This window comes from Oncorhynchus gorbuscha, linkage group LG15, assembly GCF_021184085.1.
Source record: "Oncorhynchus gorbuscha isolate QuinsamMale2020 ecotype Even-year linkage group LG15, OgorEven_v1.0, whole genome shotgun sequence".
Classification (NCBI taxonomy): domain Eukaryota; kingdom Metazoa; phylum Chordata; class Actinopteri; order Salmoniformes; family Salmonidae; genus Oncorhynchus; species Oncorhynchus gorbuscha.
Genome location: NC_060187.1, coordinates 29,038,005 through 29,048,665, shown reverse-complemented (window position 1 = coordinate 29,048,665; position 10,661 = coordinate 29,038,005). Strand labels below are relative to the sequence as shown.

General features: G+C 41.7%; 1 protein-coding gene across 5 annotated transcripts in view; it reads left to right on the top strand.

The window, feature by feature from the left end:
* Window positions 1-6,939: 6,939 nt before the first annotated feature.
* LOC123997973 (vesicle-associated membrane protein 4-like) overlaps window positions 6,940-10,661 on the top strand; it is a 36,175-nt gene continuing 32,453 nt past the window's right edge. For 2 of the 5 annotated variants that reach the window (XM_046302732.1, XM_046302730.1), the window contains exons 1-2: window positions 6,944-7,086; window positions 9,571-9,619. In XM_046302732.1, the coding sequence (XP_046158688.1) occupies window positions 9,617-9,619 (3 nt within the window). In that variant the 5' untranslated portion in view covers window positions 6,944-7,086; window positions 9,571-9,616. Of the gene's footprint in view, window positions 7,087-9,470; window positions 9,620-10,661 lie in introns of all 5 variants that reach the window. The other 3 variants (XM_046302731.1, XM_046302734.1, XM_046302733.1) reach the window with 3 other exon arrangements.

Here is a 10,661-nt window from a genome sequence, read left to right as displayed (position 1 = left end):
GCCCTGTGTTTGGGGTAGTTTGAGTCTATTAACTCCTGATTCCGTTTGAAGAACCAACATGTACTTACAGATGGCACCACTAGATGGGAATTTCAAGACAAGTACCGTAGGAGGGAAAACTCAACATTTACTTAAGATCACAGTGGAAATGACACTGCTCGCACGCTTTGCACACACGGCCAGTTAGGGTGGAAATCCAGAGGCCAGGATTTAGGAGGAATGTGGAAGATCAACTTTTGACCATTCAGTCCTACCACAGTCTCATGCTGAAGTGATTCTCCAACATTTTTAACCTTTGACCCACTTCATTTGGGGTTCCTCAGTATTTATGAGACTATGAGAAGTGGGCTGTAAATCATCACAACCACTTTGAAGCTGTCAACTGAAACCAATTTGGAAATATGGAGTCCGTCACAGGCAAGAAACTCTGGAGTTCATTCCATTATGATTCATGTCATGATTTGTGGACCGATTCTGTTGAAGAACTTGGGGTTACACAAAGGGCTCTGGTCAGAAGTAGTGTACTACATGGGCAATAGGTCATTTGAGAAAGTCTGGTGTAGGTTCTGGTGAAGTAAGGTATGTTTGGCCAACCTCAGAGGGAAGTATTTAGGAGGCTAGGACAGACTCCCCTCTATAGCACATCAAACCCTCTCTGCCCCTTGGTGGGTTAACGATGGAGAGAACTCATAAAAGCAGGGGTGGGGTTGCTCTCTCCTTCCTCCAATTAAACAACATTCCTCTTTTCCTAATCCAGTGGAAATACCTCTGTCCTGTCTCCCGTCCACCCACATCGCATGTATGTGTGGAGAGAGGTACCGGTAAACGTGTTATTGATGTGTTGCGTCTGCTTCTGAAGACTGCGGTATGAGAACATCCTGCTTCTCCTTGATGAGGAACCAGCCATCAGACACACCATACCAGGAATGACTGGCAAAGGGACTTTCACACTACATACTATTGCTGTTTAAACATCTATTACAAAGCTGACAAACGTGATGATATAATAAAACGTATAACACTAAGCATGCAGCCCTCAGTCAAAAATGCTCCAGTCAAGTTACACATCTATCCTGCCCAACTGAGAACTGCTGCATGGAGACAATATTCTAGGAATAGTGGAACAATGGCTTTCATGGAACTCTGAACGTTATGAGCCTCAGCCCCACTTGTCACGCTCCTATTTCCACACAACGCAGAGCCAAAGAGTCTTTAAACTACTGAGTGATTTCACACCTGAGAGGGTGGTGTTTAATCACCTACAGGGTAGAAAGGCTGCGTGATAATGTGTGTTTTAATGTGTTCTCCATGAAGCCCCTAGTAAAGTCCTTTTGAACACATCGTAATCACTGGCCTTTTATTAGTCAGGACACAGACACATCCAGTCTACGTAAACGTGTGTTTGTGTTTGCGCACGTGCATATCACATTTGTCTGTCATCAGAAATACACGGTATTGACGGTTGTTTAGTGTGTGTTTACAGGTTGTTTCGTTATGTGTGGGTTTTTGCATAGCCTCTACATAGAGTGGAATATATGACTACTTCTCCCATCGGGGGTCAATCTGTTTACAGCCATGTTGTGACTGGAAAAACACAGCACCGGATAAATAAATGATCGCCATGTTAAACTGCTGTTCACTAGAAGACACAGACCTGTGATGAAAACAGTCAAATGGAAAGTGTTGTTTCCGTCAACACCTTCTGTTTACTGTTAGTGATTATAATTAACACACTTTTTTTCAGATTTAGAATCTGGCATGTGTTTTCGTACATGGCAGTGTTAAGTGGGGGACATAATTTCCCCTTGGCTACCAGTATCTTACTCGGAGCAGCGAGGCTGGGATTGAGAGTCCATGTGTGCTCTAGCATCGGTCATGACCTCACACCTGGGAGTACAACAGGGCTGGTGTGAGATAGCGGAAATAGGGATATAACCACTGGACTAGGGAAAGGGGGCTAGGAAGTCTTGAGGTTTTTCTCAGTACCTTATGATAAGCTGTAGACCACAATATAAGAGGGTTTTCATCTATATTCTTATCTATCATCACAAACCAACGCTGGTACTATGACGGCACTCAACGAGCTGTTTTAAGACCATAAGCAAAACAAAATGCTCATCCAGATGCAGCGCTACTAGTGGCTGGGGACTTTAATGCAGGAAAACTAATCTGTTTGACCTCATTTCTACCAGCATGTCACGTGCAATTAGAGAAGGGGAAAAAAGTTTTAGATCACCTTTACTCCACATAGCATATAAAGCTCTCCCTCTCCCTCCATTTGGCAAAACTGACAATAACTCTATCCTCCTGATTCATACTTAAAGCAGAAACAGGAAGTACCAGTGATGAGCTCAATACAGAAGAGGTCCAATGAAGTGGATGCTAAACTACAAGAACAGACTGGAATATGTTCCAGGATTCATCCGATGGCATTGAGGAGAATACAACATCAGTCACCGGCTTCATTAATAAGTGCTTTTTCTACATTTTGTTAAGTTATTATTCTTATCCTTATTCTAAAATGTATTAAATTGTTTTCCCCCCGATCAATCTACACACAATACCCCATAAAGACAAAGCAAAAACAGGTTTTTCTAATTCTAACCTCTTCTGTATTGAGCTCATCACTGGTACTTCCTGTTTCTGCTTTAATTGTTTGCAATTTTCCACAAAAAAAACATCTATGACGTGTATTCATACCCTTTATTCATACCCGTAATCCCTGTTGAAACAGGGATTACGGCCTCAAGTCTTCTTGGGTATGACTCTACAAGCTTGGCACACCTGTATTTGGGGAGTTTCTCCTATTCTTCTCTGCAGATCCTCTCAAGGTCTATCAGGTTGGATGGGGAGCATCGCTGCACAGCTATTTTCAGGTCTCCAGAGATTGTTTTTTTGTTGCATTTTTACCCCTTTTTCTCCCCAATTTCGTGGTATCAAATTGTTAGTAGCTACTATCTTGTCTCATCGCTACAACTCCCATACGGGCTCGGGAGAGACGAAGGTTGAAAGTCATTCTTAACACAGCACGCATCCAACCCGGAAGCCAGCCGCGCCAATGTGTCGGAGGAAACACCGTGCACCTGGCGACCTTGGTTAGCGTGCACTGCGCCCGGCACCGCCACAGGAGTCGCTGGTGCGCAATGAGACAAGGATATCCCTACCGGCCAAACCCTCCCTAAACCGGACGACGCTAGGCCAATTGTGCATCGCCCCACGGACCTCCCGGTCGCGGCCAGTTAAGCCAGAGTCTGGGCGCGAACCCAGAGTCTCTGGTGGCACAGCTGGCGCTGCAGTACAGCGCCCTACTTATGTAAATAAGGTATTTCTGTTTTTATTTTTAATACATTTGCAAAAATGTCTAACCCGTGTTTGCTTTGTCATTATAGGGTATTATGTGTAGATTGATGATCAAATAAAATAAAACATCCATTTTAGAATAAGGCTGTAATGTAACAAAATGTGGAAAAAGTCAAGGTGTCTGAATACTTTCCGCATGTACTGTATAATTATCATAATGATTTGGTACTAGATTGCAGGAAAAAGCCGATGCTGGTGTATGAAACATGCTAAATTCTCCAACTTCAGGAGTGGGGTGAAGACCTTCCGGACCAACCCCCTTCCATCCTCACGTAGTTCATGCCTCCTCTAAAATAATGGGTGCCCTGCCATGGCTTCACATAATGGACAAATCACTTGCCACATTTGTGCTGGGATACAGACACAGAGTTGTCTACTTTATAAGATGCAAGAGAAAGTTTCCCAAAGTAGATACAATAAACTAAACTAACTATGAGCTGACTCAGACTTTCCTCAACAAAGCATTTACTGTTGAGGCCCAATCTAAACTTAATGATTATATTAGACTGATTAGTTTGACTCTGAATGGTTTAATAAGATAAACAGTTGATCATGAGGGAAACGTGATGTCCCATTAGTGTAAACTGTAACTGATAAATGGGGACAAATCCAGCTTCAGCTGATGAGTGTGTGTGTGTTTTGACATACCTGTATGTGTGTGAGATAAATTATCTGGTGTTAGTCTGGGCTAAGCTCTGGGGACAGTTGTGTGTGTGTGTGTGTATATGTGTGTTCTGTCGGCACATCTGGGAGGCATCACTCACAAGTTTGAGCTCAGTTCCTGTTCTAGGGTAGTTTATAACCTAAACTCCCCTGGTGCTGCTGCTGGTGTTGTGTGTGTATGCATGCGTGTGTTTGTGCGTACTGAATGACCTCCGTCTTCCTCTCAACATCCTCCCTCCCCTCCTTCCTCCTCTCCTCATTCACTTCTAGCGTTCGATCCATCTCAGCTCCCTCATCCTCTCTCCAGCCCAAGAGCCCCTCTCAGGCGCTAGTCTGTTGCTCTCATTAGGACCTCTGGTGCTCCATTCTACAAATTCTCTTGGTCTTTCATTGATTCTCTGCCAGGGTTACACACACCAGAACAGACTATTCTATGGCTGTTACTAGTAGATCTGGATACTAGACAGAGCCCCTTAAAAATGCTGGCTGAGTTGAAGGCTTGGGACCTGGGTGACAAGACCTCATCTGAGGCATGGCATAAAAGTGTAATACCAGTAGGCATGTCTGAGCCGTGGTCACCCTCTTATAAATAAATACAAGGCCTGGACACACCTATGAAGGTTCCCAAGCTTAGCCATTTCTCTCTCTTTCTCAATAAAGAATACTCAAAATGAGAGATAATGTATATTTTCAGTATTTATCAGTCATCTAGCAATTGTATTGACTTTCAAATCAATGAATTTGAATCTTCTAATTGATGCTGCTTCACATCTGGGAGAAACTGGGCACTGGGCAGGCAGTGATTCTAGGGACTACAGCTACAACTTGAAGATACTTTTCAAAGCAAGTTAGGTGTCACGACTTCTGACGAAGTTGGTCCCTCTCCTTGTTCGGGCGGCGTTCGGTGGTCGACGTCACAGGTTTTCTAGTCGCCACCAATCCACGTTTCATTTTCCATTTGTTTTGTCTTCATTGTGCACACCTGTGTCCTGCGCCTGTCTCCGCCTTACCTGCATCACCTAGACTTTTGACATTAGCATTATTTATGCAGCAGGTTAGGATAATTAAGGTGGCAGGTTAGGAGACTTAGGTTAAGGTTAGGCAAAAGGTTAGGGTTAGCTAAAATGCTCTCCTAACCTGCTACAAAAAGTAACTCCTGGTCATAGCTGTACTCCCTGGAAGAAGAGGAATGTAGGAAGTGGACAAACACTGATTTCACTAGATAGAATACAGTTTGCCACAATTGACCAGAATTAACTTTTCGTAGCAGGTTAGGAGATCTTGCTCAGCAGGTTATGAGAATTAACGAAGCAGGTTAGGATAATTCGATTGAGGTTAGGAAAAGGATTAGGGTTACATATGAAAAAAATATCTACTTTAGATGTAATTTAACATAAGATGTATCCCAGGAGTGTGAGAGAGCGTTGGAGGTTAGAAATGACAGTGACGTGTGCGGACGAAATTGAGAAAAAAGTTGGTGAAGCAACAACTGTGCTGGAATGCAAACATTATGGCTTTCAGTTGTGATGGTATGGAGCTGGAGGATGAGGTTCAAGGACCGGAGTGGTTGATAGTGGAATGATATAGGAAGAAGAGAGATCATGATACAGAAAGCAGTGGAGCGTCTCGTAAAGAAAGCATAAAGAGGGCCAAGGTAGGAAGCAAGAGCAGTGATGTGTTGGAGTGGAAAGTGGTGATAGTGTTTGATGAGACCACAGGGCCTTACATATACCCTATCAAATCCAATTTTATTGGCCACATACACGTTTAGCAGATGTTAATGCGAGTGTAGCGAAATGCTTGTGGTTCTAGTTCTGACCATGCAGTAATATCTAACAATTTCACAACAACTACCTTATACAAGTGTAAAGGAATGAATAAGAATATGTACACATAAATATATGGATGAGTGATGGCTGACCGGGATAGGCAGGATGCAGTAGATGGTATAGAGTACAGAATATACATATGAGATGAATAATATAGGGTATGTAAACATTATATAAAGTGGCATTGTTTAAAGTGACTAGTGATACATTTATTACATCCCATTTTTAATTATTAAAGTGGCTAGAGATTTGAGTCAGTATGTTCGCAGCAGCGTTTTATGGATCTATTTGGGACCCATTCCCTAGAAGTTCGGGATCTATTTGGTTTTGAATTTTATTTTCATGGTAGTACAGAATTAACACATTTGCATATTTCCGTTAGGGAACGCCTACTCTGAAGTGCACATGTGCAATAACTCAATTAGCCTTTGCACTCCTTCTAAACAACGCATTTTTTATATATTTTTTACTTTGGAAAAGTGTAAAGTCTGTGTAAAGTGTCCACTCTGTTCGTAACAGGTTATAGTTTTGGGTGCAGAAAACTGTATTGAGAGTAAATGTTCCATCGATGGGAAAATTAACCGAATCTCGGCCAAAATCCATATCGTTTCATAGTCTCCGACTGCCGGTCAATGGGCTTTGATAGTGAGTGGAAATGACAAGCGGATGCTTCACCTTTATACATCCTGTAAAATATATGTCTAATTGTTCTATCTGTGGCTCTATTCCCTCTAGTAACTGTCGAAATTGGATTTAAGCCAATTAAATACTCTACTAACAAAAAAGCTGTTAGAATAATACGTGTATGTATGTCCCTTAAGGTCCTTGTGTAATGTGATATTGTACCCCCTAGCCCGATTGTCCTTTGAATATTATTTGTATATACTTGTGTTCCCACATGTACTTGTTGTTAATTATATATATATATATATATATATATATATATATATATATATATATATATATATATATATATATATATATATATATATATAAAAAATATAAAAAAAATATATATATATTTTAAACAGTCGCAATTGCTCTACCCCAGCTTCCTGGTCTGTGGTCAGCTGATCAGAGAGAGTAGGGAGGATTGGGAAAGGCATCTCTGTAGCAACCATCCTCAGTTGGATTTCTTTTAGAACGCAAAATAGAACATTGTGAGTCTGTGTTTATTAACGAAGATAAACTAAGTTTGTTTGGTCGTCTGTATGCAAGATTGCGAATCTAGCAGGTAACGTTAGCATTAGTTTGCTAGCTAATGTTTTTTTCTACAGTGTGACTATGAAAGTCGTTACCAGCGGTCTGTGTCAGTGTCTGGATAATAATCTTAGCGAACAGTAGGCATAATAACCAAACAGATTTGATTAGATTGATAGCTTCATACAATTAGGTTGTATTTGTTGAATTCAAGTATTAATGATATTGCTAGCCAGCTAACTAACGTTACGCTGTTCTCAGCTGGTTGTCATCCTAGTTAGGTAACTAGCTACAGTTACCATTCACAGAAGACCTATGTCTGTCTGGCTTTCTCGATATTTCGGGTTTAGCAAGCTAGGTACCGGGACTGCAAGATGGCATGGCTCACTCTATTCTTGATGACGAATTGCAGAGGATAGCTAACGTTAGCTAGTTGGCTGGTGTTGCACAATCAGTGTTGTTGATGATCAGGATTACATTGAACCAGTATCTGTGCTTAAGAGGTTCTCTAACGCAAAGATACTGGTTCAGGATTACATGGTTATGTCATCAGAGGAGCTGTGTCAGTGTGGAAACTAGATTTTATTTAGTGCTAGCTAGATAATGTAATCCATTCAATACTGTGAGCATCAAATGGTAAACTGCAGTTTAGCTGTGCTACAGGGCCAGGTCCTGCTTCATGTCTTAGTGCCAGTCTCTTCCTCCTGTCCATAGACTAGGCTGTGAACTGTGCTTTCAGCCAAATATAATATCAGTTCCACTTCCCTCAACAACAACAAAAACTGAGCATGGCTGCCTGAACCAGTTTTAGGCTCTCTGTCATTTCCTCATTCCCCTTGTAGCTGATGAGCTTCTGCCATTTAGCCTAGATACTTGGCCTAGGCTATACCCTTTTCAGCTGATTCCTGTTTTTTCTAAGCTTGATTTTAAATGCATTTAAATCCATAGGGCAATTCCATGCCAGCGTGAGCAGATTTTTAATATATATTTTTTTTATCTCAGCTTGTTCTGTCATTTCTCACATATAAACTTAATTAGGAGGAAGGATGTTTGAACTGTGTTTTACATTTCTATCACATACCATTTTTAATAAAATTATGATGAGTGGCCATTTTAGATCTATACATGCCTCCTCCTGTAAGACCCTATAATTTGTGACACGTACATGATACGGACAACATCTTGGTGTCATTATACTCTATATTCGAGAGTACACTATAAGTAGTCTGTCGATATTGAATATTAATTTATTCAACATCAAAAATATCTCAACTATTAGATTAGATTTAGTTAATTTTAAGACGTACTGTTTGGAACAATATACTCTTCGGGTAAATAATATGTCCATAGTGGGCTCTCTGCTAATTCTGAAGCTATGGTTAACGTAATTGGCACCACCAACACAGTGAATGGGAAAATGGATTCCCATTCAAAAATGGGAATGGAAAAATGGATTCACCCTTTTCTGAAATGGATTCACCCTTTGCTGATGACTTGCTGAATGTGCAATCCTAAAGGAGGGCTGTGATTGATTAATTACCTATAATGTCGATTTCTGTTTTAAAATGGGTCGTATCAATAAAAGTACCAGAAGGCTCTGGAAATTTGACTGTTGAAGAGTTTTGTTACAAAAAATGTGAAAATAGGCACAATCAGAAAGGGTGGTTTTGAGATTCATATTTTATATATTTTTTGTATTTCAGAATCTATACAAACTCCATATTTGAGTGAACACTATAGAGCCCTCTAACTCAACTCTGGACCTCGAAGCCAGCCAGTCCCACTGCCTTTTTTTCATTCTTCCCCTCTAATCAGGGACTGATTTAGACCTGGGACACCAGCTGTGTGCAATTAATTACAGAAAACCAGCACGCTCTGGTCCCTGTAGGATTCGAGTTGAGTACTTCTGCAATAGAGTTTAATGACACCAAAATGTTGTCTGTATCATGTACAGTTCACAGTGTATCATCTACAGGTCATAGGGTCTTACAGGAGGCATGTATAGGTCTAAAAAGGGCCTATATGTTTAAATTTCATCATGATTCTCCCAAAAATGGTTTGTGATACAAATGTTAAAAGCATGTTAAACATACTTCCTCCCAATTAAGTTATGATAAGAGAATTGCTGGAACAATCTGAGTAACCACAAATATTTTCCCTGGTGTGGAATCGCCCCAATACAATCGAGTGCGAAACTTAACAAACACCCCCCTCTACATCTCGCTCCTCTCATCCCACTCTTCTTCATTGATTTTTGGATGAACAAAACATCTTACCTGAAGTAGATGTTACAGATTATGCCTTTTTAAAGTGCTTCTTTCAAAGCTGTCTACTTGCATATCTGCAACCCAGATTTGCTAGCTTGGCTTTTCTTTCCTCTTCTTTCCTTTTCTGTGCATCTCTCTCTCTTTTCTGTAGTTGCCTGAGATAGAGCTCTGACCCCTACCACTCTCTCCTCTATTTACCGGAACGTTCCGCTCCTGGCCATGGAACGTCCCTTTACCAACTGCCCTGCCAGAAGGAGACGCTGAGATAAGCAACAGTTTCAGTCTGAGCTGGATTCAATGGTACATAAGGGGCAGGAGAGATGGGCTCGGGGTAGAACCTGTGAGGAGAGATGGGCTCGGGGTAGAACCTGTGAGGAGAGATGGGCTCGGGGTAGAACCTGTGAGGAGAGATGGGGTGTGTTTAGACAAATTTGTCTAAAATTATACCCTGAATTTATTCAGTTAAATTAATTCAATCTTTATTCCCCTATGGGCAATTCATATGCAGCATAAAATAATGAAACAAGCGATGGGTTTGGGGTGGGGAAGTATTTCCTTTCCCTTGACTTCTGTGAGGAGGAGCCTTGCCTAGCTCTCTTCTCATCGAAAAGCATTTGATTTCAGTGAAACCATTTGATGTAGGCTGTATAACTCACAGGCGGTACAGGAGGTCTTTGTGCCCCACCTAAAACCACTGAACAGCAGGGGTTGTGTTGTATGTTACTGGGGCTGAGTTTGATGCACAGCCAATCAACTGGTTGAGGAAGAGGGATGGTTGAGGCTAAATGGAGGAACAGCATGTTTTCTACTCCGGGCCTCCGAGACAGGAATGAGGGAATAGAGATGGAGCAGTGAGCGGACACAGGAGCCCTCCCCTGAGTGAGCTGGGTTCCACAGCATAGCCAGCCAGCAGAGTTAAATCAAACTCTGCTCCCCATTAAAACTGCTCCCATGTTCCACCCCTCAAAAGGGAACAGGCAGGAGAGGAGAAACCTTGAATAACAACCAGGCCGCTCTGCTGAGATGGAACATTTAGTCCAACGCCACCACCCACGCATAAGTAGGCCTAACTCTCACAATTACATCCTGGCAAGCCTGACATAATCCCTACAGTCTTAGGGGTTAGGGGAAATGGTTTAAAAACCATGCTTGTTTAAAAACTCTATCCTAAATGAGTTCTACATGTTTTGAAGATTTAGGTGAAGTGTTTAGTTCCTCTCTGCTCTCACACTCTTCATGGTGAGGCCAAGGCTGCAGTTATCGTTATCAGCCTGCAGCACTCACACACACCTCCCAACATGAGCGCGAGGGTCCCGTCTTCACTGCTCTGTTTGCTAAGTGA